At 45.8% G+C, this 27903-nt stretch overlaps 1 protein-coding gene across 1 annotated transcript; it reads left to right on the top strand.

The window, feature by feature from the left end:
* The first annotated feature begins 85 nt into the window (after positions 1-85).
* Positions 86-27146, top strand: LOC145338624 (NACHT, LRR and PYD domains-containing protein 3-like). The gene is made up of 10 exons (XM_080183000.1): positions 86-989; positions 10840-11006; positions 13516-13687; positions 13794-13859; positions 14808-16587; positions 21041-21127; positions 21259-21426; positions 21825-21998; positions 25107-25271; positions 27089-27146. Exons 1-10 carry the CDS (start codon positions 86-88, stop codon positions 27144-27146), a joined length of 3741 nt encoding a protein of 1246 aa, XP_080039126.1.
* The last annotated feature ends 757 nt before the right edge of the window (positions 27147-27903 follow it).

Genomic DNA, 27903 nt, shown 5'->3' with positions numbered 1-27903 from the left:
AGCAGGCTCCAGATGTGTGATACTGAGCAATGAAGAGCAGAAGCTGAATCCAGTGGCTGGAGAGAACCTATTCAGTTCAGTTAATATGCACCAGGCAGGCAGCAGCCCAGGGAAAACTGATGGTTACAGCCCTGCAGCACCAGGGATGGTAGATAAGGGACCAGATTTAAAATTAAAGGACCGAAGCTTCTCTTTCGGTAATCTTAAGCAGATTTGGAATAATATCAGTCAGGGTAGCAGGGACACTAGCCAAGCATTCCACAATGAGGGTAAACAGAAGACTAAGGGGAAACCCTCTAAATCAGGGTTGGAAAGAAGGAAAGCAAAAAGCTGTGAAACACTGGATCACATTGATGAAAAACAAAGCCATCCCACACCAGCAGCAGTCAGTGTGAACAAACCAGGTACAGGAGTCCAGAGGGTCTTTGCTAATGTTGGAGGTTGGCATGGTGCAGCTCCTGGGGGTGAGGAACAGGTCTCGAGGACAGCAGCTTATAAAGGTAATGCTTTCCATCAGAGGAGTGGGAATGAGAGGGACTGCAGAACGAGTGGGAATACTGGCTTCAGCTACAGATCCCAGGACCCCAGTGTAGAAACAAAGTGCTCTGTTACCAGTTGGAATCAGACCAGTGGCAAATCAGAGACAGTCAGTGAGCTTGCGTTGAGTAAAAGAGCAGTGGGAGGTGAGGATGGAATATCCCCCAGTAAAGGTGATAATCCCTTCAGTAACATGAATCAGATTGGAAATATAACAGATCCATGCAGTTCTTACTCGAGCTATCTCACTGGCAATGAGAATCATACACTTATCAAAGCCACCATGAACACTGCCAACACTGGTGAAAATGTGAACCAGATGGACAACAGGGGAGATTCATTTCAGAATACGCAACTAGCGCATGGATTTGGAAACAGAGTAATGCCTGTGAAAAAAGCAAAGCAGCCTAACACTCTCCATTCGTCTGATGTATTGGAGCAGACTGACAGAGGTATCTATACAGCTTCTCCCTTTACATATCAAACAATGTCTTTCATGCCCTTTGTCAAACTTTAACCCGGTGTTGTGAGACTTCTTACTGTGTTTACCCAGTCCAGCACCAGCATCTCCACACTTTGTCTAACAGTCAGCTTTGAACATGACAAAACCTCTGTTATCTGGGTGTGGAAACTTGCAGTGAACAGACAGTCGCACTGACTGCAGTAGCTCCCTGCTGCCAAAATTAATCCCAGAATCATACAATATCACAATGCAGGGAAGGAGGCCATTTGGCTCTTGTTACTGTACTCTCTCTATGAGAGAGCTATCTGATTAATCCCACTCCGTACTAAGCTGCTTAGCTCTGTAAATTCTCAAGTTCTCCTTAAACTGTTTAGCCGTGGAATGGCACAGTGACACAGTGGTTAGCACTAGAGATCCGGGTTCAATTCCAGCCATGGGTGACTGACCGTGTGGTGTCTGCAATTTCTCCCCTGATTCCTCCGGGTGCCCCAATTTCCCCCCACAGTCCAAAGAAATGCAGGGTTAGGTTGATGGGCTATGCTTTCCTTTAGAGTCTCAAGATGTAGACTAGGAGGATTAGTGGGGTAAATATGCAAGATTATGGGGATAAGGCCTGGGTAAGATGCTCTGTTGGAGAGTCCACGCAGACTCCATGGACTTCTGAACTGTAGGGGTTCTATGGATTGCCTTTTGAAGGTTATAATTGGCTCTGCAATTGACCAGAAGGAGAATTGACTTGTCCATCTGGTCAAGAAAAAGAAGGAGGCACATGACATGCAGAGGCAGCTGGGATCAAGTGAATCTCTTGAGGAGTATAGGCAGTGTAGGAGTAGCGTTAAGAGAGAAATCAGGAGGGCAAAAAGGAGACACGAGATTGTTTTGGCAGATATGGCAAAGGAGAATCCAAAGAGCTTCTATAAATACATAAAAGGCAAAAGAGTAACAAGGGAGAGAGTAGGGCCTCTTAAGGATCAATAAAGTCATCTATGTGCAGATCCACAACAGATGGGACCTGATGAAGTGTATCCCAGGATGTTGTGGGAGGCTAGGGAGGAAATTGCGGGTCCCCTAGCCGAGATATTTGAATCATCGATAGTCACAGGTGAGGTGCTGAAGATTGGAGGATGGCAAATGTTGTGTCTTTGTTTAAAAAGGGCTGCAGGGAAAAGCCTGGAAAGACAGGCTGTGAGCCTCAGATCTGTGGTGGGTAAATTATTAGAAGGTATTTAGAGAGACAAGCCCAACAGGCATTTAGAGACATAAGGACTGTTAAGGGACAGTCAGCATGGCTTTGTGAGTGGAAAATCATGTCTCAAATTTGATTGGGTTTTTTGAAGGTGTAACCAAGAAAGTAGATGAGGGCAGTGCAGTTGATGTTGTCTACATGGACTTTAGTAAGGCCTTTGACAAGGTGCCACATGGTAGATTGTTGCAGAAGGTTAAATCTCACGGGATCCAGGGTGAGGTAGCTAAATGGATACAAAATTGGCTTGATGACAGAAGGTGGTTGTATAGAGTTGTCTTTCAAACTAGAGGCCTGTGACCAGCGATGTGCCTGAGGGATCAGTGCTGGGTCCACTGTTATTTGTCATTTATATTAATGATTTGGATGAGAATGTAGAAGGCATGGTTAGCAAGTTTGCAGATGACACCAAGATTGGTGGCTTAGTGGACAGTGATCAGTTGGGCCAGTGGGCTGATGAATGGCAGATGGAATTTAATTTAGATAAATGCGAGGTGATGCATTTTGGTAGATTGAACCAGGGCAGGACTTACTCAGTTAATAGTAGGGCACTGGAGAGAGTTACAGAACAAACAGGTCTCGGGGTACAGGAACTCCTTGAAAGTGGATTCGCAGGTGGACAGAGTGGTGAAGAAGGCATTCAGCATGCTTGGTTTCATTGATTAGAACACTGAATAGAGGAGTTGGGATGTATTGTTGAAGTTATACAAAATATTGTTAAGGCCACACATGGAATACTGTATGCAGTTCTGGTCACCCTATTGTAGAAAGGATATTATTGAACTAGAAAGATTTGCAGAAGAGATTTACTAGAATGCTACCGGGCCTTGGTAGTTTGAGTTATAAGGAGAGGTTGGATAGACAGGGATTTTTTTTCTCTGGTGTGTAGCAGGCTGAGGGGAGATCTTACACAGGTCTATAAAGTAATGAGGGGCATAGATCACAAGATAGCCAATATTTTTTCCCAAAGGTAGGAAGTCTAAAATTAGAGAGCATAGGTTTAAGGTGAGAGAAGAGATACAAGAGTCCAGAGGGGCAATTTTTTCACACAGAGAGTGGTGAGTGTCTGGAACAAGCTAGAAATGGGTAAATTTTGTCTTTTAAAAAATGTTTCAACAGTTTCATGGGTAAGAAGGATATAGAGGGATATGGGCCAAATGCAGGCAATTGCAACTAGCTTAGGGTTTTAAAAAAAAAGGGCAGCATGGATAAGTAGGGCCAAAGGGTCTGTTTCCATGCTGTAAATCTCTATGACTCTATCCACCTTTCCTTTTTGACAATGTGTTTCATCATCCTTGACCCAGTTCCTTCAATGAACAGATCACTGACATGAGGAGTGGCTTTGGCAGGAACACTGGGCAGATTTTCCATCCACTTACAGAGCCTTGATTTAATGTTGAATTTGAAAGACAGCACCTCCTATGGCCCAACAGTATCAACCGTTCCTTCATTGTTGGGTTAAGATCCTGGAAATCCATACAGAATGGTATCCACCCCCATAGGCTGCAGTATATTTTTATTCCTCTATGTGATGTAAGTGTCACTGACTAGGCCAGCGTGTATTGCCTTTCCCTAATTGTTTCTGGGAAGATAGTGGTGAGCATCTTCCTGAACCGCTGCAGTCCATGTGGTCTGGTAACCACAGTGCTGTTAGGGAGGGAGTTCCAGGATTTTGACCCAGAGATTATAGTTCTAATTTAGGATGGTGTGAGGCTCAGTGGGATACTTGTAGGCTGTAGTATTCTATCATCGGCTGTCTCTGCACTTTAAGGTGACAGGTTTGGAAAGTGTTGTTGGGGGCTCCTTGGTGAGTTGTTGAAATGCATCTTATAAATGGTACGTACGGCTGCCACTGTGTGTCGGTGATAGACTGAGTGAATGTTTCAGGCTGTGAGCATGTGGAATACTTTGTCCTGGCTGGTGTCCAGCTTCTTGAGTGAGCGATTCTCATTTCAGGCAAGTGGGAGAGTATTCCATCACATTCCTGATTTGTGCCTTGTAGATGGTAGACAGGTTTTGAGGAGTCAGAGGGTGAGTTACTCAATCCAGCAGTGAGTAATTCACCACAGGATTCCTGGCCTTTGACCTACTCTTGTCAACCCACATATATATCTCTGGTCAATGGTAACCCTGATGATGCTGACAGTGAGAATTGAACAGAGAATGCCATTGAATGGCAAGGGGAGATGGTTAGATTCTCTCGTGTGGTGATGGTAATTGCCTGACAGTTGTGTGGCACAAATATTACTTCCAACTTGTCAGCACAAATTTAGAATCATAGAATCCCTACAGTGCAGAAAGAGTTCATTCAGCCCATCAGGTCTGCAACAAATGAGCATCTTACCCAGGCCCTCCCCTATCCCAATAACCCTGTACATTTACCATGGCCAATTCACCCAATGTGCACATCTTTGGACTCTGGGAAGAAACCAGAGCACTTGGAGGAAACCCACCAGACATGGAGAGAACATACAAACTCCACACAGTCATCCGAAGCTGGAATTGAACTCGGCCCCTAACACTGTGTGGTAGCAGTGATAACCAACCACTGTGCCACCGTGCTGCCCAAGCCTGAATGTTATAAGAACATAAGAACATAAGAAATAGGAGCAGGAGTAGGCCATCTAGCCCTTCGAGCCTGCCCCGCCATTCAATAAGATCATGGCTGATCTGTCGTGGCTCAGTTCCACTTTCCCGCCCTCTCCCCATAACCCTTAATCCCCTCTCTTATCAAGAACCCATCAACCCGCTTCTTAAAAATATTTAGCGAGGCAGCCTCCACCACTTCAACGGGCAGAGAATTCCAGAGATTCACCACCCTTTGAGTGAAGAAGTTCCTCCTCAACTCCGTTCTAAACCGCCTCCCCTTTATCTTGAGGCTGTGCCCCCTAGTCCTACTGTCTTTTTTGAGCCAGTTCTATCCAGTTCTAAGTGCCTATTGACAGAGACTGTTCCAGCTATTGAGGTGTTGCTAATGGCACTGAACTGAAATAATGCAAGGCAACTCGATGTGGCAAATAAAAGGTTTAGTGATGAGAATAAACTACATCAATGAAGTTTTCAACAATCAGTACATGGCTACACCGAACAACATTCTGACTCCAACTGAAACTCTTCAGCCCCAGACCTGCTGTCCTCACTTCCAACTGATCTAGGTTCAGGCACTCCACTGGATTTGACCCAGTCATGTGGCCCATGAAGGATCACCCCATTACAGGAGCCATGTTACCATACTTCTTCTCCCTGCAAACTGCTTGGACTACCTATACTAAAACAAAACGAAAGACAATTAAAATAGACAGAGAAACAACAACATTACAGAAGAGACACCAGTTCATAATCTCAGCCTTTCCGGAGACCTCAGACCCTTTTGGAATACTGCAACTCTTGTCAGGGGATCTTCAGCAGCCGGTGACACTGGATCCATTGATGGAACTGACCATATCTGGAGACAAGCCTTGTGCAGTTCCTTTCTCTGCTGCAGCCAAGCTGTCTTGGCTCTATCATGGAAATGGAACTCTCTTGTTCAGGGGCTGCTAGATATGAACCTGATGTGGGGCTCACTTGCTCGTCTCCTGGAGTTGGTTCCACTCTCTTGCATCAGTGATTGACATGTTTCCTAACTCAGTGACCTTGTGCCTCCACCACCTATGAGACTGGACCTGTCTTCTCTGGCACATTGGCACAGTGGTTAGCACTGCTGCCTCTCAGCACCAGGAACCTGGGTTCACTTCTGGTCTTGGGCGACTGTGTGAAGTTTGCATGTTCTCCCCATGTCTGTGTGGGTTTCCTCCAGGTGCTCTGGTTTCCTCCCACAGCGCAAAGATGTGCAGGTTAGGTGGATTGGCCATGTTAAATTGCCCCTTCGTGTCCAGTGATGTGTTGGTTAGATGGATTAACCATGCTAAATGGTGTTATGGAGATAGGGTAAAGGGGTGGGCCTGAGTCTTTTGGAGAGTCAGTAGAGACTTGATGGACTGAATGGCCTCTTTCTATGATTCTATGATTCTAACTCCCCCTGACACCCAGGCAGGTCTGCCATCAAAGTTCTATGTCAAGATAAGATTGTCCACATTAAACGACCTGTTCCATTTCTGGCAGTCATGATACTCTTTCTGAGGCTTGTTTAGCCTCCCCCCCTCCGATAAATTTGGGAACACTAAGTCTAAAAGATACGGAGACACCGACCCATTAGTAATTCTTCAGGTGTGACCCCAGTGCTGGCGTGAGGTGTAATGTTGTGGGACAATCACTATGGCAACAGCCTCTGAGCCTGCTTCTTCATGGAAACTTTGAATCCGCACAGCTCGCTCCACCAACCCATTTGAGGCAGGATAGTCGGGGGCTGACCTGACAAATGCCATTAAACTTGACAGAAGTCTGAAGATTGTCAGCTGTGAGTGCCTTCCGCTATCTGAAACCAACACTTCGGGAAGACCATGAACCACAAAGATCTGCCTCAGTTTATCAACAGTAGAACCATAGAATCCCTATAGTGCAGAAGGAGGCCATTTGGCCCTTTCAGTCTGCACCAACAACAATCCCTCTGTTATCCCACATATTTACCCCACTCATCCCCAAACCTACAAATCCTGGGATATTAAGGGATACTAAAGGGGCAATTTAACATGGCCAATCAACCTAACCCACACATCTTTGGAGTGTGGGAGGAAACCTGAGCATCCGGAGGAAACCCATGCAGACATGGGGAGAATGAGCAAACTCCACACAGATAGCGACCCAAGCTGGGAATCGAACCCAGGTGCCTGGAGCTGTGAGGTAGCAGTGCTAACCCACTGTGACACCGTGCTGCCCCTATAGATGCAGCTGAACATCCAATCATTTGGAATGGACATCTACTAGGATTAGAAACATCTGCCCCAACAAAATCTATGTGAATCCGTGACCACAGACAGTCTGGCCATTCCCGGGGGCGTAGGTTTGCTGTTAGAGGTAACGCTTGCTGAGCTTGAAACTGTTGCACTGCCCAACCATTTGTTTAATTCATTGTCAATGTCAGACATGGATTGTGGCCAACACTTCCATTTTACTCTGGATTGGATGTACATTGTGAAGTCTTAGAGCAGCGACTGGTGCCCAGGGATTGTACAATGCACAGACCCTGCATAATAACATTCCATCTTCACAGGTTATTGTCTGTTTGCAAATATAACTTCATTTGCTGTGCCTTGTTGAAGTGCCACCCTGTCAGCATCATTTTCCTGACCCTTGTTAATAGTCTATCTGTTCACAGTTTAATTATAGAGCTGTTGAAGCAGGCACAGTGTTGAGGAAGTGCAGAGGCAATACTGTCTCCTGTGGAGCAGGCAGTGACGGTGTGGCCTACAGTAGTGACATTAAACCCTACGGCAGTGACGGTGTGGCCAGTGGCAGCGGTGGTGTGGCCTGCGGCACTGATAGTGTGGCCTGGGGCAGTGACGGTATGGCTTGCAGGAGTGACATTGAATCTTACAGCAGTGACGGTGTGGCCTGCAGTAGTGACATTAAACCCTACGGCAGTGATGGTGTGGCCTGCAGCACTGATTAGTGTGGCCTGGGGCAGTGACAGTATGGCTTGCAGGAGTGACATTGAATCTTACGGCAGTGATGGTGTGGCCTGCAGTAGTGACATTAAATCCTGCGGCAGTGACGGTGTGGCCTGGGGCAGTGACAGTATGGCTTGCAGGAGTGACATTGAATCTTACGGCAGTGATGGTGTGGCCTGCAGTAGTGACATTAAATCCTGCGGCAGTGACGGTGTGGCCTGCAGCACTGATTAGTGTGGCCTGGGGCAGTGACAGTATGGCTTGCAGGAGTGACATTGAATCTTACGGCAGTGATGGTGTGGCCTGCAGTAGTGACATTAAATTCTGCGGCAGTGACAGTGTGGCCTGCAGCAGTAGGAGACAGTTAAATAAACCTGCATTTGAGATGTGTCCAGTCTGTGCTGGAACAGATAGCTGTCTGCTGCCAGCAGCAAGACCCATCTCTGCACCCTGGCCAAGGCTGCAGGTGGCACTGGCTTGTCCTCATTGAAAAGTCCCAACAATGACTTATTTTCAATTTGTTTGTGGGACACAGGGGCCGCTGGCTATCCAACATTTATTGCCCATCCTTGTTTGCCCTTGAGAAGGTGGTGGTGAGCTGCCTTCTTGAATCGCGGTTCATGTTCTGTGGGTCATCCCACAATATCGTTAGGGAGGGAATTCCAGGATTTTGACCCAGTGACTGTAAAGGAACGGCGATATATTTCCAAGTCGGGATGGTGAATGATTTGAAGCGGAACCTCCAGGTGGTGGTGTTGCCATGTATCTGCTGCCTGTCTGTTACAGTGGTGAAGTACCATCAGTGGATGTACTGGTGAAATTTCCTCACAGTGTACAGGAGTGCCCAGCTTTCTTTGTCAATTTGTGAGTACCATTACTCAGTGTCTGACAAAACCTCGAAGCAAATGCAATTGGCTTCTCCGTCCCATTTGCTGTATGGGATAGTACTATTGCAAATACATCACAAGTGACTATTATTGACTTGCGTGAGTTAAAATACGTGAACAAAGCCTCACCACTCCCATCACTGATGCTTGTTAATGTCTGTGTAGAGGGCAGGCAGAATCGTTGATACATTTGACAGAAATCTTTTGTAATAATGGACCTTTCCGGGTTCAATGCGATCATATTTGGAGTTTAGAAGGATGAGGGGGGATCTTACAGAGACATATAAGATAATGAAAGGGATGGATAGTGTAGAGGTAGAGAGATTCTTCCTGCTCAGAAAGAACAGCAGGACTAGAGGGCACAGCCTCAAGATAAGGGGGGGGGCAGTTTAGATCAGAGTTGAGGAGGAACTTCTTCACTCAAAGGGTGGTGAATCTCTGGAATTCTCTGCCCGTTGAAGTGGTGGAGGCTGCCTCGCTCAATATTTTTAAGAAGCGGGTTGATGGGTTTTTGATAGTCAAGGGGATTAAGGGTTATGGGGAGAAAGCGGGAAAGTGGAACTGATCCACTTCAGATCAGCCATGATCTTATTGAATGGCGGGGCAGGCTCGAAGGACTAGATGGCCTACTCCTGCTCCTATTTCTTATGTTCTTATATTCCTCGGTTCCAGCAGTCCTTTAGCAACTTTCTCCTTATCTTTAGGTGGATGCAACCCCTTTACATCCATTTTGAAACTGAGGTACATAAGCCCCTCAGGTGGAAACGTATATTTCTTTAAATGAATGCCAGCTTTGTTAAACCTCTTATTCCTCTTCCAGGTTTACAGCATCTTCCTCAGAAGATACACCTGTAATTAGTACATCGTTCAAGTATATCACCATGTTGGGGATTCCCTGTAACAGGCTCTCTATAGTGTACTGAAAAATAGCAGAGGCTGACAAGAGACCAAACGGCAGTCAGGTGTCCTGATATAACCCCCTTAATCATAACTGACTTTCTGGATATGTATAACTTAAGTCTATCTTAGTATACCTGAGGCCCTGGCTAAAGTAACGTGGAGGTCCTCTATCCTGGGAACGATCTAGCTGGGCTTCTCTCTGTAACATCAGCTTATTGCCCTCACAGATCCTCACACTGCGGTCTGGATTCAGGACAGGGACAATGGGTGTAGCCCATTCTGAGAACTGTACAGGTTTGATGATGCCCAAGCAGCATTCTCAGTTTAACCTCCACTTTCTGATGCAATGTGTATGGTACAGGATGAGCTCGGATAAACCTAGGCATAGTCTTGGGATTCAAGTATATTTCACCTTTAACCCCTTTTATCCAAACAAGTTCCCTTTTTAAGCACTTCCTGACATTTACACAGGAGTTCCAGGAATTCCCCATAAAAATGCCCGGACTCTGAGGTCCTCCTTGCTTCTGACTGGCCCAGGTTTGCGCGCTCACACTCCATTGGCTCCGGCTGTATAAAAGAAGCCACACTACCACATGGACATTGTACAACCATCAGCAAACAGCTCCATTTCTGACCTACTGATGGAAGGCAAAGATAATTGATAAAACAGCTGAGGACGGTTTGTCCTAAGACACAATCCTGAGGAATTCTGATCCTGGGAAGCTGATGATTGACTTCCAGCAATCACAACTATCTTCATTTCTACCAGCTATGACTATAACCAGCAGAGAGTTTACCCTGATTTCCATCGACTCCATTTTGCTCAGGCTCCTTGATGCCTCACTTGGTCAAATGCTGCCTTGATATCAGGGACAGTCACTCTCACCTCATCTCTGGAGTTCAGCTGCTTTGTCCATGTTTAAACCAAGGCTGTAATGAGGTTAGGAGCTGAGTTGCCGTGGTGACCCCAAACTAAGTGCCCGTGAGCAGGTTATTTAATGTTTAGCTGCCACTTGATAGCACTGCCAATGACACCCTCCATCACTTTGCTGATGATAGGGAAGAGGTTGATGGAATTGGAAAGAGCAGCAAGAAGTCTCAATACCAACCTAAAGGCCAATTGGGATGGGCAATAAATGAGACATTGTCAGTGATGCTGTCACCCTGAGACCTCACAACATCCAATTTAAATTATATTCAGTATGGGTGGAATCAGTGATGTGCCATTGTTTGTAACAGAGTTTATTTTTACTGTGTTTCCAGGTAACAGTGCTGCTGTCAGAGAGACTCTGAGAGGTTACACTGACACTCAGCTCCGCAAAGTCACTGAATTCTACCGACAGAGAATAGAAGAAGTCATTGAGGAACGTGTGGAAGGTGTCAGCCTGATAATACTAAGTGAAGTAAAGTCAAATGATCATCGCTATAAGGTATGTAGAATACAAATCCTCAATGTAATCGTCTGCTAATCGTTGTTTTAAACAGTACAGATGTTTCAGCACAATAGCTTTCTTTAACGCAGATTTGCCTTTCTGGCAGTTTTGTTCTCTTCTTTCCTGAAGATGTTAGTTTGTCCACATGGTTAACAGATACCTGCGCTCCTCAATAGAGTCGATAATGACAGTGAAGGAGGCATTTTGAATATGGGTGTGTAGGTGTGATTGGGGGGAGGCTGTAGAATAGAAGTGTGTATAACTCACTGATCTCCCATCTTTGGTAGAACAATTGTTGGGTTCACTAACCGCAGCCTGCAACACTGATTGCATTTTAATGATGTTACTGAGGCTGGTAGCCTTGTATCGATCAGATTTAACTGATGGTTATCCTGGGTTTTGGGAAAGCCTCCAGCTGCAGCATGGTGAGGACAGTCAGTGAGATCCAGGGAACTTTTCAGCACTGCTTGTGGGCCAAGAGGAACTGGAGAGTTTCACCCTAGGCTCCCAAACCAGGCCACAGTGACCCTCCTAACCCTCACCCTTCTCCTCCTTTAGACTCGGCTGCCCCTTCTCCACCGTGCAGTCCAAGACCAACCTCCTTCCCTTTACTATATCATCATTCCTGAAGAGACAGTTAAAGTGTGAAAAGAATGGAATCTCGAAATAAACCCATCAAAAACATTTCACTTTCTATTCTTGCTGTAACAATCAAACCACACCAATGTAATTCAAATATTAATTAACAAGTGAATAATACTTCAATCAAAATTCAAATTTCAGTCAAAACATTTCATTCCAAACAGCAAAAAGAATTTCATAAAATTGCAAGCACTCAGCATTAAATATAACTGGCATTGATTTCAGCTCCCCAGTCTCTCAGTCCTCTGTATTCCCCAGATGGTGATTCAGTTCCTTTATTTGGGTGTCGGCCCTAAGTCCCTTTCAGTTTCTGTCTTATCCCAGTTGCTTTCACAGCGATCCCCAAAATCTCTGATTGGCTCCAAAATCAATTTTTTGGCTCTCCTTTGACCTTCCACTCACAGCTTCACTGTTTCCCTGTCTAACTGTTCCTTTTCTCCTGACCTGTGGGGGAATAAAAACAGGCCCAGGCCCATTCCTATCTAATTTTCAATCCCGTGCAGCCTTGTCTTTTGCACTAATGTGCTGTGTTCCTCTATCATTGAGGATGGGGAACTTTGTGGAGCCTCCTCCTCCAGTGAGTTGTTTAATTGTCCACCACCGTTCATGAATGAATATAGCCGGATGGCAAGGCTTATATCTGATTCCTTGGTGTTTGGATCACTTAGCTCTGTATTTAGCATGCGGCTTATGCTGTTTAGTGTGGATGTAGTCCTGTTCTGTAGCCTCACCAGATTACCACCTCATTTTTAGGTATGCTTGGTGCCGTCACAGCATTCCTTCCTGCGCTCCTCATTGAACTAAGGTTAATACTTTGTCTGATGGTAATGGTACAGTTGGAGGATATGCTGGGACATGGGATTACAGATTATGGTTGATAGCAGGTTGTGCTGCTGATGCCACATGGGTGCCTAATTCAAAGCTTTACCTTCAATCCACTCTAACGAATGCTTATGTCACGAAGCATAATGATCTTCACAGACTGATGATGGCAGTCACTCCTAGCTGTACCGTCATGGATAGAAGCATTGCAGCTAGATTGGTGAGGATGAAGCCTGTTTGTCCCCCCATCCTGCCACAGACCCAGGCTAGCAGCTCTGTCATTTAGGGCTCAGTCAGTGAGGATGAAGCCTGTTTGTTCCCTGAGCCTGTCACAGACCCAGGCTAGCAGCTCTGTCATTTGGATTCAGTCAGTAATGGTGCTACCCAGCCACTCTTGCTGACAGACATTGAAGTCTCCCAGCCAGAGAACACTCTGTGCCATTGCCACCCTCAGCGCTTCCTCCAAGTGATATTCAACATGGAGGAATACTTATTCATCAGCTGACAAGAGCATTGAGGGCAGGAAGGAATAAACAGCAAGAGTATTCCTTGCCCATGTTTGACCCAATGTCAGAGCTTCATGTGGTCCAGAGTCAAGGTTGAGGAGTCCCAGGGCAAGTCCTCCTGACCACTGTATACCTGGGTATTCACTCACTCACTCGACAGTGCAGTCACTCAATGCGCTAGTCAATGCTAGAGTTACACCACACACCGGGAAACTCTGTTAAACACTTGTCTGTTGCATCTCAACAATAATTAATTGTTTATCCATCCAGCAATTGGGCCATAATTTCATGCTTCATTTTTGAAAGAATTTCTCTCAATTCTGGCTCACTGCACTCACCTGAAGAAGGAGCGACACTCTGAAAGCTTGTGCTACCAGATAAACCTGTTGGATTTTAATCTGGTGTTGAGAGAGTTCTTACTGTGCTTATCCCAGTCCAATGCCGGCATCTCCACATCCTCACTACACTCACTCAGACCAAATAATGACCAGAGATTTCCTGACCCTCATGGTGATGATTAGCCTGTTATTTTCCAGGAAATCCAACAGCTGGCGAGAGACGGGCATCAGCGGGAAGCTTCCAAACTTCTCCTGGATACTGTGATGGAGACTGGAGCTCAGGCAGCGAGAGCAATGTGGGAAAGCTTTGTAAAGATGATGCCTAATTATCCAAAACTGAGAAAGATACTGCAAGAGATTGAAAATAAAGGTGTGAAGTAACACTCAATGTACTCAAGTTTATGATGAGAATATTCAGTATTCTGTTTATACATGGATAAAATGTGAATTGTAAATAATGGAACTTATTTTAATAGGAGCCAATCTACTAATGGAAGTGAGGCAGAGTCAAATGGAATTCAGAGTGTCCAATTATCTGAAAGGTAAAACTGCAGAAAAGCATTGGTTCCCTGAGAATGATCTTCAACTAGCAAACTGTGAGACTCATTCCCGTTCACACACTGACGTGACCATGTGTTCCAGTTTCTTGTACCACGGGGCAATGGCCTTCTCTGGTTCTCCGACTTCCCCTCAACATCTTAATCTCCGACAAATCAAACCCTTTAACCTTCTAAATTCCAGAGAGTTCATTCCTAGTTTGTGTAACCTCGCCTCGTAATTGAACCCTTGGAGTACGCAAATCATTCTGCTAAATCTACTCCCTCCAAGGCCAATATATTGTTCAGCTCACAGTTCTCTACCTGTGGTCTAACCAGGGTTTTGAGTAACTGAGATATGGTTTTGACCAACTTGTATTCTAGTTTTCAAGGCCAACATTTCATTAGCCTTTCGGATTATTTTCTGTCCCTGTTCTATTATATCCTAGCTATGACTGTAACACTAAATTCTGCACTCTCTCCTTCCTATGTCTATGTACGGAATGCTTTGTTTGTACAGCATGAAAGAAACAACACTTTTCACTGTATGTTAAAAAATGTGGCAATAAATAAATCAAATCAAAGATCATAGAATCCCTATGGTGCAGAAGGAGGCCATTTGGCCCATCGAGCCTGCTCCAACAACAATCTCACCCAGGGCCTATCCCTGTAACCCCACACATGGACCCTGATAATCCCCCGGCACTAAGGGGCAATTTAGCATGGTCAAACAACCTAATCACACATCTTTGGAGTGCGGGGAGAAACCGGAGCACCCGGAGGAAACCCACACAGACATGGGGAGTATGTGCAAACTCCACACAATCGCTCAAGGCTGGAATCGAACTGGGGTCTCTGGTGCTGAGAGACCGCAGTACAAACCGCTGTGTCACCCATGTTATACTATTCTACTCTGTGTTATACTATTGATAACAATTTCAATTTTCATTTCAGAAATCCAGGTGCAACACAAAAAATTCCTTCATGAAGAGAATAAATATCTACTGATCAATGTCATTGGTGGGAAAAAGGTTAAATTCTTCCTGAAGGATCAATATATTGAACAGATCATCATTGTTTCAGACCCTGATCAGAATGTTTCAAGACTTGATCTAGCAGTAAGCGGGAAGAGGCGTGAGGAAGGTCAGAGGAAGATGATCAAAACACATTGGGAAACAGTGGGAATCGGTCAGCTCTTCAGGAGCAGTTTTGGGAAAAGCAGCCTGTCTGGGACTACGGTGGTCAGTGGTGCTACTGGAATTGGGAAGACCACCATGATCCAGAAGATTGTCTGTGACTGGGCGGACGGGAAAATATATCCACAGTTCCAGTTTATGTTCTTCTTTAGATTTCGAGACCTCAGCAACATTAAAGGCAAAACGAGTATCAAGAAACTGATCCTGGATTCATATCCTTACTTTGGGAATGAGATTGAACATCTCTGGGAGGATCCACAGGGATTGCTCTTTATATTGGACAGTTTAGAGGAGTTTAAGGAGAAGATAGATTTCACAAACTCAAAGAGAAACTCACTCCCTGAGCACCAGTGTTTCCACCCAGACTGTGAATGTGAAGTGTCTGATATTGTACGCTGTCTGATCCAACAGAAAGTATTGAAAGGCTGCTCAGTGCTGGTCACAACCCGCCAGACTGAACTGGAGTCACTGAGACAGGCTGAGATTAATCTGTGGGCAGAGATTGTGGGCTTCTTAAAGGAGCAGCGCAAGGAGTACTTTCAGAAATACTTTGGAGATCAGAGCCTGGTAGAAGCAGCTTTCACCCACCTGGAACAGAATGACATCCTGTACTCCATGTGTGACAACCCCTCCTATTGCAGAATCATCTGTTCCTCACTGGCTCCAGGATTGAGACGAATGCAGGGGACACGGGAAACTCTCCCTACAACAGTTACTCAGATATTTGCAACTTGCATCTCAAACATGTTCAAAAACCATGAATTCAACATTTATAAACATCATGTTCTCAGTCCTGGACAAATTCGTGACCTGGTAATTAAAGCTGGTGAAATGGCCCACATGGGAATCTGTGATAATATCATCCATTTTAATGAGAAGCAGTTAAATAATTTCGGATTGGAGCGATCACACACTTTGCCAGGGTTTCTGATAGAATATCTCGACACAGATACGTCTCAACCCATCTTCTCATTCATTCACATCATCCTCCAGGAGTTTGTAGCAGCTCTGGCTAAATACCTGACTGTGGATCCACAGAATCTGACACAGCTCCTGGATTCTGCTGCTGAGCATGGTGACAGATCCAGGACATTCCTCCGATTTATGGTCGGTCTCTCCTCATCAGTTTCAGCTCGGATACTCGGAGACATCCTGGGACCCCTTCCTCATCAGACAACCCGCACAGTGATTGACTGGGTGAAGGAACAAACTAAGAACAACCTAAGCAATACCCGGAACAACCTCAACACACAAAGTGAAGGCAGTAGCAGCAGCAAGTTATTGGAATCACTCTATTATCTGTCTGAGTTACAGAACACAGGGTTAATGCGGAACACTGTGGGATCGGGAGGAATACTCGCACTGGGTCATGACTTTCCCTACAGTGCAATCCAACTGACACCTATGGACTGCTCTGTGCTGGCGGCTGTCATTCGTCACTGTGATGAGATACTGGAGCTTAACCTCAATAACTGCTGCCTGGGAACTGAAGGGATCCAGAGACTGGCACCTGTTCTACACAAATGCAAACAGCTCAGGTATGTCCGTAGATTATTCTCTCACTCTTGTTTCAGTCATTTGATTTTCTGGTTTTCTACTTCCCTGTTTCCTAATCTCCTTCCTTCTCAGGATCTATCACCCCCCTATCAGGAAGAGATCTGTGTGTAAATTGTGTGAAGTCAGATTTTTCATACCCATATTATAGGTGAAAAGCAGGGAGTGAATTTCTTTCTCGAGGTAATGGTTTTAAGGAGCTTACTTTGATCTGAAAGGTCATTGAGGAAGCAATGACTGAGACACAGAGAATCTCCTGATCAGCACTCTCACCATTTGGGTATGAGTCTATCAGCAATCCTGAACTGTTGTCCTTCCCTTTCCTTCCAAACGACATTGTGCCTCGACTCCATTGGTCCTTCAGGTACCAGATTGGCTAACCTGCCAAGGTAAAGATTCTGGGGGTGAAAGTCAAAGAATTCTCAGTGCTGAATTCACATAAAAACTGGAGTAACTCCACTGATTTTCTTCACACTTACCCCTAACATCACTTCTGTACTTTCCTCCCCGCACCTTAAACCTGTGTCCTTGCAGTAACTCCTTCTGAAACAGTGGGTGTCCTTGCAGTAACTCTTTCTGAAACAGTGGGTGTCCTTGCAGTAACTCCTTCTGAAACAGTGGGTGTCCTTGAAGTAACTCCTTCTGAAACAGTGGGTGTCCTTGCAGTAACTCCTTCTGAAACAGTGGGTGTCCTTGCAGTAGCTCCTTCTGAAACAGTGGGTGTCTTTGCAGTAGCTCCTTCTGAAACAGTGGGTGTCCTTGTAGTAACTCCTTCTGAAACAGTGGGTGTCCTTGCAGTAACTCCTTCTGAAACAGTGGGTGTCCTTGCAGTAACTTCTTCTGAAGCAGTGGGTGTCCTTGCAGTAGCTCCTTCTGAAACAGTGGGTGTCTTTGCAGTAGCTCCTTCTGAAACAGTGGGTGTCCTTGTAGTAACTCCTTCTGAAACAGTGGGTGTCTTTGCAGTAACTCCTTCTGAAACAGTGGGTGTCCTTGCAGTAACTCCTTCTGAAACATTGGGTGTCCTTGCAGTAACTCCTTCTGAAACAGTGGGTGTCCTTGCAGTAACTCCTTCTGAAACAGTGGGTGTCCTTGCAGTAACTCCTTCTGAAACATTGGGTGTCCTTGCAGTAACTCCTTCTGAAACAGTGGGTGTCCTTGCAGCAACTCCTTCTGAAACAGTGGGTGTCCTTGCAGCAACTCCTTCTGAAACAGTGGGTGTCCTTGCAGTAACTCCTTCTGAAACAGTGGGTGTCCTTGCAGTAACTCCTTCTGAAACAGTGGGTGTCCTTGCAGTAACTCCTTCTGAAACAGTGGGTGTCCTTGTAGTAACCCTTTCTGAAACAGTGGGTGTCCTTGCAGTAACCCCTTCTGAAACAGTGGGTGTCCTTGCAGTAACTCCTTCTGAAACAGTGGGTGTCCTTGCAGCAACTCCTTCTGAAACAATGGGTGTCCTTGCAGTAACTCCTGAAACAGTGGGTGTCCTTGCAGTAACCCCTTCTGAAGCAGTGGGTGTCCTTGCAGTAGCTCCTTCTGAAACAGTGGGTGTCTTTGCAGTAGCTCCTTCTGAAACAGTGGGTGTCCTTGTAGTAACTCCTTCTGAAACAGTGGGTGTCCTTGCAGTAACTCCTTCTGAAACAGTGGGTGTCCTTGTAGTAACTCCTTCTGAAACAGTGGGTATCCTTGTAGTAACTCCTTCTGAAACAGTGGGTGTCCTTGTAGTAACTCCTTCTGAAACAGTGGGTGTCCTTGCAGTAACTCCTTCTGAAACAGTGGGTGTCCTTGCAGTAACTCCTTCTGAAACAGTGGGTGTCCTTGTAGTAACTCCTTCTGAAACAGTGGGTGTCCTTGCAGTAACTCCTTCTGAAACAGTGGGTGTCCTTGCAGTAACTCCTTCTGAAACAGTGGGTGTCCTTGAAGTGTTGGCCTGGGTCCCTCACAGTGTCGGGAATATCTCTTGGTCCTCCTCCCAACGGTTGCTGAATGTTGCTGACAGCCCCTCCTGCATTCCCTGGCTCTGCTGCTGCATTTCCACAGCTTAGCGAGATGTGGCATCTGGCTTGTAGTCAGCTGAATCCTTGCCTCCAGCAGACCTTGATGTGCCAGAGGCCTCAGACATTTCCACTTCCATCTAATGTACATCAGTGGCTGTGTCATGCACACCAGAGAGTGACACTGAAGCCTCACCACTAATTTGTCCCGCTGAGGTGATAGTATCTGTGCTGTTGGATGGTGCGGACGATGTCTGTGGCGATCAACAGGTGCTGGCCTCAAAGCTTTCCTCAGGCTTCCCTCCGAGCTGTCATGGAGTGTCTCGGTGAGGACTCAAGAGGGCAGTGATGCCAGATGAACCGAGTGCAACAGGGTCATTTCCTGCAACATAGGGCACCAGGTTTAAGTGTGAGAGAGACAAGTATTTGGGCAGCTTGCCACTTAGCTAAAGTGTTGCTGGATGCTCAGTTCTCTGTCACAGGTCGACCTGGCTGCCCCTCATGGTCCTGAGCTCCTCTTCTGCCAAATCCATGACGCTCTTCTCAAAAGGCATGGATTCTGAGCTCAGGGGCTGCACCCCCTGTCTTCTCCCACTCCTGGTGGTTATGGACCATCTTCTCCTGTGGGCATAGAAGGGGGCACTGAAAGCCTGATAGCTGGAAGGGCAGCGAGTGTCTGGGTCCGTGTCAGGGGTGGGGTCTGTTGGGATAATGCCTTGGCCAAGAGGGGGCTATGATGGGGATGCCAGAGGGATTGGAGCAAGTGCTAGGGGGTCAGGTGCTGGAAGGCCGTGGGGTGTGAACGGGTGGATGCAAGTTCCCCATATGGAACTGATGCCAGGACAGAATGTATATTGGCACTGATGGCCTGTCCTATGTGCCAGTGCAAGGGCACTGACTGCCACCACCCTTCATAAGAACATAAGAAATAGGAGCAGGAGTAGGCCATCTAGCCCTTCGAGCCTGCCTCGCCATTCAATAAGATCATGGCTGATCTGTCGTGTCTCAGTTCCACATTCCCGCCCTCTCCCCATAACCCTTAATCCCCTTGCCTATCGAAAACCTATCAATCCGCGTCTTAAAAAGCTGTACCAATCCCTGGCTCATCGCCTGTCTGGGGGAAGAATGTGTCCGTCCACCCTTCCAATGCATCTAGCAGATGGTCTCAGTAAACCTTGGTGAAGTTCTCCAGAATGTGTGATTGCCTGTGTGTCCATCATTGGAGCTTATATGAAGCTCTCGCTTGTTAAGGAGCTCAACTGCAGGCAGTTTGGATGAGTCCATTCTGAAGAGAATCACTGGAGGCTGTTTCATTGTAATTGGGGGGGTGGGTGGGGAGGATGGAGGTGGAGGAGAGGAAGGGGCAAGGGCAACTCTGCAGGGTTGCTGATGGGAGGTGGATGGGAAAATGGTGGAATTCTGCAGGGGTGGTAATCCAGCAGGAGGGGGATTCCAATTTCCATGGAGTGGTTGTGGGGTGAGATCCCCACAGGCGTGTGGAGGTCTCAATGTCCATGTGGTGGGTGAGGCGAAGGCAGCAGGAGAAATGGCACCCCTGGAACTCAGGATCCAGCTACTCCAGTGAGATCAGATCCACCCCCCGCCCTTTCTCCCACCCCAGTTGGTGAGAATCTTTGCACTAAGTGTTGTAAGATTGTGACTCGCAGCTCGTCAAAAAAAAACAGCGCCATTCTCTCCCATTTTCTCACCCATTCGGCACTTCAAATCTTTTTCGTAAGATTGCACCCACAATCTACATCATTTCTCAATATTTAAATTAAATCTCCCCAAGTCTAAACTTTCCTTCAGTTAAAAAGCCTAATCCTACAATGAGAAAATGAAGAGAGACAGGTTAAATTGGACAGCAGGATAGAAAGAAGATACCAGATTGAGAGGAATAACACAGAGAACTAGGACCATAGAGAAATAGGATCGAAAAGAGATAGGATGGATGTAGAGGGATATGATGGATAAAGTGATATGATTACCTGCCTGAAACACTGAAGAGAAATTCTGACAGATTGTGTTACAATCCACCAGGATTTTCCAGCATGTGAAACAATGGGACTGGAATCTGTCAGGTTCTGTCAGGGTGTGTGATATTCTTCTTTCTGTGTTTTGCCCAGATGACCATTAATATCTGGACGGTAAAACTCAATCCCTGTGGTTTGGAATGGAAAATCCATGTACAATTACCTCTGGATCTTCCTTCTTGAACTGCAATTTTCCACAACAGCTTGTGTCCTTTACACTTGTCTGGTTTCACTCTCTGTACCCACACTAATCAATATAACTGCATCCTGAACAGATTTCACTCTGATATTTTTATATTTGTTGTTCAAGTACAATGGAAGTTAATGGTTGAGTTTATTGAGGTAAAGCTGATCTAACGTGGTGGAAATGAGAGTGCACAGTGCTGGTCTCTGAGTCTGTGTGTGTTTGTGTTCAGGCTGAGGGGCAATAATCTGACTGAAGAAGGAGTCAAACTGCTGTCAGCTGCACTGAGGAGACCGGATTGTAAAATACAGACACTGGAGTAAGTAATACACTGTGTACATTATCTGAATGTGTATTTGTAATAAGAAATACTTGTGTGGGTTGTTTATACATAATCTTACTGTTCCAGTGTTAACATACTCCCCAATTCACTGTGTTTCACTCCCACAGCTTGTGTTCCAATGGTTTGTCTCATACAGATGCTCAGCAACTTGCAATGGGTCTCACCAGCAATTCATCACTGACACAGCTTTATCTGAGTAAGAATAAACTGGGAGACGCTGGAGTGAAATACCTGTGTGAGGCACTGAACAGCTGGCAGTGTAAAATACAGACTCTGGAGTAAGTTCACAGACTTATAACAGCATGGAATGAGGCCATTTGGCCCATCACATTCGTACTGTCTCTCCAATTGAGCATTTCACCTGGTGCCATTCTCTTGGTTTCTCTGTGGAACTTTGCACATTGTTTCTTTTCAAATAATCATCTAATTCCCTCATCAATGTCTTGATTAAACCTTTCTCCACCAATCAGGCAGGGCATTCCAGACCTGAACCACTCACTGTGTGAAAACTTATCACTTTTGTTTCTTTTACCAATTATCTTAAACCTGTTGCCTTCAATTCTTGATCTGCCTTTATCTTAGTTTAAAGGAAACATTAAGTTAATCTGGCTTTGTCCTGTGTGTGGAAAAACTTTCTAATACAGTAACTATTAACACTGTTCATTTTCTTCACCACGCTCTGTGAGAATCTTATTCGAGGTAATATCATTGATCAACTCAGTTCTGTTCTCAGAAACAACCGATCATTGACAAGCTTAAATCTGAATAACAATAAACTGGGAGACATGGGATTTAAACTGTTAACTAACACTCTGGGTCAGAAAAACTGTCCAATCCAAACATTGGAGTAAGTAAAGTGTGTGTGTGGCTGTGCACATTTATGTTGTGTGCGTGTGCACATGTGGCTGTACATGTATATATGGCTGTGAGGCCTTCGGTGACTGTGCATGCTTATGTGACCATGTGCACAACTGGCTGTGTGGGTGTGTGTGCACATGTATGTCTGTCTGTGCGTGTGGCTGTGTGCATATTGCTGAGTGTGTGTATGACTGCATGCGCAGCTGCATGAGCGTGTCAGAGTGCACAGGTGTGGCTGTGTGCATGTGTGGCAGTGTGCATGTGTCTGAGGCTGTGTGTGGTTGTGTGCACTTGCAGTTTTGCGTTGGTGGGCTCCGATGTGGTTCTACATATGTTAACGGTTGTCCATGTGCATGTATGGCTGTGTGTGCATGCGTGCACATGTATAGTTGTATGCACAGGTGTGGAAGTGTGTAGGTGACTGGCAGTGCATACATGTTACAGTGTGCACATATGAAATTGTGTGGCTATATGTGCATGTGTGGTTTTATGTGTGTGTGTGACTATGCACACGTACAATGTGGGTGTGGATGCATGTGGTTGTGCATAAGAACATAAGAAATAGGAGCAGGAGTAGGCCATCTAGCCCTTCGAGCCTGCCCCGCCATTCAATAAGATCATGGCTGATCTGTCGTGGCTCAGTTCCACTTTCCCGCCTTCTCCCCATAACCCTTAATCCCCTTGCCTATCAACCCGCGTCTTAAATATATTTAGCGAGGCAGCCTCCACCACTTCAACGGGCAGAGAATTCCAGAGATTCACCACCCTTTGAGTGAAGAAGTTCCTCCTCAACTCTGTTCTAAACTGCCCCCCCCTTTATCTTGAGGCTGTGCCCCCTAGTCCTACTGTCCTTTCTGAGTGGGAAGAGACTCTCCACCTCTATCCTATCCATCCCGTTCATCATCTTATACGTCTCAATGAGATCTCCCCTCATTCTTATAAACTCTAACGAGTACAAGCCTAGTTTATTCAGCCTCTCCTCATAGCTCAATCCCCTCAACTCCGGTATCAGCCTAGTAAACCTCCTCTGCACTCCCTCCAAGGCCAAAATATCCTTGCGTAAGTGCGGCGACCAAAACTGCACACAGTACTCCAGCTGCGGCCTCACCAGTGCCCTGTACAGTTGCAGCAAGACCTCCCTACTTTTATATTCAATCCCCCTCGCTATGAAGGCTAGCATCCATTTGCCTTCCTGACCACCTGCTGCACCTGCAGGCTGGGTTTTTGCGACTCATGCACAAGGACCCCGAGGTCCCTCTGCACCGTTGCATGCTGCAGTTTTTCGCCATGTAAGTACTAGTCCTTCCTACCATTATTCCTACCAAAGTGGACAACTTCACACTTGCCAACTTGCCATTTGCCATTTCCTGGCCCATTCGCCCAGCCTATCTAGATCCTTCTGTAGACTCTCCACACCCTCCGCACAATTTGCCGGTCCACCAATCTTGGTGTCATCAGCAAATTTCGACACCATACACTCGGTTCCCTCCTCCAGATCATCTATATAAATGGTAAATAGCTGAGGCCCCAGCACCGACCCCTGGGGCACTCCACTAGTCACCAACCGCCAATCTGAATAGCACCCATTGACCCCCACTCTCTGCCTCCTATTTGACAGCCAATCCCCTATCCATGCTAACACACTACCCCCAACTCCATGCCCCCTAACCTTCTGTAACAACCTCTTGTGCAGCACCTTATCAAGCACCTTCTGAAAATCAAGAAACACCACATCCACCGGTTCTCCTCTATTCACCGCACTAGACACATCCTCATAGAATTCTAATAAATTCGTCAGACACGACTTCCCCTTAACGAAACCGTGCTGCGTTTGCTCTATCAAACAATTCTCCTCAAGATGCCTCGCTATTTTCTCCTTGATTACGGATTCAAGCATTTTACCTACAACAGACGTTAAACTAACCGGCCTATAATTCCCTGCCTTTTGCCTGCTACCCTTCTTAAACAACGGCGTAACATTAGTCGTTTTCCAATCTTCCGGCACTTCCCCGGAATCCAGCGAGGTTTGGAAAATAATCACCAAGGCATCCACTATCACCTCCGCCATTCCTTTCAGAACCCTTGGATGCATTCCATCCGGTCCTGGGGACTTGTCCACAATCAGTCCCTCCAGTCTGTCGAGCACTGCCTCTCTAGTAACAATAATGTCATTCAGGCCCTCCACTCCTACCATTTTTCCATCGCTAACACCCGGCAAACTATTCGCGTCCTCCTCCGTGAAGACCGAAACAAAAAAAGTTATTCAAGGCCTCAGCCATTTCCACATCCCCTACCACTAAGTCCCCCCCCCTTCATCCTTTAAGGGTCAGGTTTTGTGCATGTGTGGCTCTGCATGTGTGTGTGTGGCAGTGTTTGTATGTGGTTGTGGGGCTGTTTGTGGCAGTGTGCACGTGGACTCTTGGGTGGTTCTCTGTGTGTGTTTGTTGTTGTGTTTGTGTGTGTGTCTGTGTCAGCATGTGTAGCCAGGAGCATATGCAGCTTTATACACATGTGCTGCATGCACATGTGTGATTGTGTGTGTGTGCTGTGCCCACATATGTCTTTGCACATGTGGCTATGCACATCTGTAGCTGTGTAGATGTGTGGCTTCACATGTATATGTTTGTGTGTGGGTGGCTGTGTGCACTTTTGACTGCACAAGGATGTGGATGTGCACGTGTGTGTGTGTGCGCGCGCGCGCACGTGTGTGTGTGTGCAAGCATATGTGGCTGTGTGTGGGCATGTGTGGCATTGTGCACATGTGCAGCTCTGCACATGTGTGTGTGGTTGCGAGCATGCGTGTGACTGTACGTACATGTGTCTATGGATGTGTCCACATGTGTGGCTGTGCACATGTATGCAGCTGTGTACACATTTGTGTTCTTGTGTGGTTCAGTGTGCATGGGTGGCTGTGTGCACGTAACTGTGTTCATTGTGGCTCGTAGTGCACGGCTGTGTACAAGCTTTGAACATGAAATGTATTTCATTTTGACACCAATTTACTGCCATCTCATTTCCTTTGCCACTATCTCTACCTGTCTCTTGTGTTTATAACTTGCTCTCCTGTTATTATAAACGTTATTTCTGATCCATGCAGACTGGAGGGTAATGAGATCTCAGATACCTTCACAGACGAACTGACCAGGATTCTCTTTATAAACACATCACTGACAATGGTGAACCTGTCCAACAATCTGCTCACAGACCAGTCCATCTGTGCTCTTCAGAACCTGAGACAGAAGCGCACTTATCTCCATATCAGGTGAGTATATCTATGTTCAAGGTTGTGTTTTAAATATTCCTTCCAGCCCCTTCACGGAGAAAATGAACCTGCATTTATTACACCCCAGTGCAATTACCTCACACAGCACAGCAAGATATCACAAACAGCAATGAGTTCAATTCTGTGCTAATCTTTTTCCAGTGATGTTGGCTAAGAGTTTTCTGGGAGAACTAACTCCCTGCTCCTCTTTCAATATAACTACAGAACCTTAAACATCACCTGAAACAGGATGATCACCTACTTACCTATGTTCCATCCAAAGAATAGCACCTCTGACAGTTCAGCATCCCCTCAGTCCTACACAGAGTCTTAGCCTGGATTCTGTGTTCAGCTTCTGCTGTGCGGCTCCAGATGAGAACTTAAACAGGAACAGTTTGCAATAAAAGTCAACATGTTCATACCTTTCTGGGAAATGTTGACTAAACCTGACCACTCATTCAGCATATTGCCAAACCCTTCCCTCACTCTCTCCAGAGACTCACTTTGAACTCATTTATAATCTTTTCATCTCAATGATCCTCCCTCCCTCAGTGCATCACTTCCCCATGGATCTGAATAAACATTTAGACTCTATATTACAAAGAACAAAGAAAATTACACCACAGGAACAGACCCTTTGGCCCTCCAAACCAACCATGCTGCCCGACAGAACTAAAATCTCCAAGCCTTCTGGGGACCATATCCCCCCATTCTCATCCTATTTATGTATTTGTCCAGACGCCCCTTAAAACTCACTATCGTATCCGCTTCCACTCCCTCCCCCGGCAACGAGTTCCAGGCACCCCTCACCCTCTGTGTAAAAACTTGCTTTGTACATCTCCTTTAAACCTTGCCTCTTGCACCATAAACCTATGCCCCTTAGTAACTGACTCTTCCACCCTGGGAAAAAGGGTGACTATCCACTCTATCAATGCCTCTCATAATCTTGTAGGCTTCTATCAGATTGCCCCTCAACTTCCGTCATTTCAGTCAGAACAAACCAAGTTTCTCCAACTTCTCTTCATATCTAATGCCCTCCATACCAGGCAACATCCTGGTAAATCTTTTCTATACCCTCTCCAAAGCATCTACATCTTTCTGATAGTGTAGTGACTAGAATTGAACACTATATTCCCAGTGCAGCCTAACTAAGGTTCTATAAAGCTGCAACATGACTTGCCAATTTTTAAACTCAGTGCCCTGGCCAATGAAGGCAAGCATGCCGTATGCCTTCTTGACTACCTTCTCCACCTGCATTGCCACTTTCAGTTGACATGTGTACCTGTACACCCAGGTCCCTCTTAAGGGTTCTGCCATTTACTGTATATTCCCTATCTACATTAGACCTTCCAAAGTGCATTACCTCAAATTTGTCCAGATTAAACTCCATCTGCCATCTCTCCGCCAGAGTCTCCAATCGATCTGTGTCTTGCTGTATCCTCTGATGGTCCTCATTGCTATCCACAAATCCACTAACCTTTGTGTCATCCATAAACTTACTAATCAAACCAGTTACATTTTCCTCCAAATCATTTATATACATTATAAACAGCAAAGGTCCCAGCACTGACCCCTGAGGAATGCCACTTGTCACAGCCCTCCATTCAGAGACACACCCTTCCATTGCTACCCTCTGTCTTCTGTGACCGAGCCAGTTCTGTATCCACCGTACCAGCTCACCTCTGATCCCATGCAACTTCACCTTCTGCACCAATCTGCCATGAGGGACCTTGTCAAATACAATCCACTTGATTGCTGCACCCATTCCTGTTTAATCCGATGTCCATGTTTTCAGCGTAAATTCTCCCTTTCTGCAGTGTAGAGATCAGGAACCCCGACTGGGGTATTGTGCGTCCTCAGACCCTGATTTACTGAACGTTAATAAAACAAAGAATTCTCTCCCTACATACCTGTGCTGTATGAATATTTCCAGTTGGGTTGATTAACCTGAGGTGGATATTAATTTCTGTGTTTCAGGCTGTAGAGGAACAAGTTCAGTTCAGATGGATTCAACTGTCTTCAGTCACTGAATAATCACAGACCAGGACTCTGTATAGAAATGTACACAAGAGCAATCAGTGAAGAGAGCCAGAACAACAGCATGGTTATTGAGTAATAATGAACATCCAACCAGCTCAGTTCAGAGAAGAAACCCATCAGGATCCGAATCGAGATACTTTAATACAGGCTCAGACAGTGGTAATATAAAGTGGAGAAAAATTTTATAGAAAACAGGACAGTTTTCTATAAAAAAGTGTTCAATCCAACAAGAAAGGATGCACTGTTTGGATTCATTTTTGAGGAGGTAACAAAGGCAGCTTTAAATAATCTATATTAGCATTTGTGGATATTAGAAATAAGATATAGCTTTAAATAGAAACATCAAAATGAGAAACAGGAGGAGGCCGTTTGGCCCTTCGAGCTTGCTCCGCCATTCATTTTGATCATCAAATTCAATACCCTGATTCTCCCTTTCCCCCCAAATTCCTTTAGCCCCAAGAGCAATATCTAATTTCTTCTTGAAATCACACAATGTTTTGGCCTCAACCACTTTCTATGGGAGTGAATTCCACACACTCACCACTCTCTGGGTGAAGAAATTTCTCCTCACCTCAGATCTAAAAGATTTACC

This window comes from Carcharhinus amblyrhynchos, unplaced genomic scaffold, assembly GCF_965287045.1.
Source record: "Carcharhinus amblyrhynchos unplaced genomic scaffold, sCarAmb.v2.hapA chromosome_111, whole genome shotgun sequence".
NCBI lineage: Eukaryota > Metazoa > Chordata > Chondrichthyes > Carcharhiniformes > Carcharhinidae > Carcharhinus > Carcharhinus amblyrhynchos.
The sequence above is the reverse complement of the archived record's forward strand: the minus strand, read 5'-3'. Positions and strand labels throughout refer to the sequence as shown.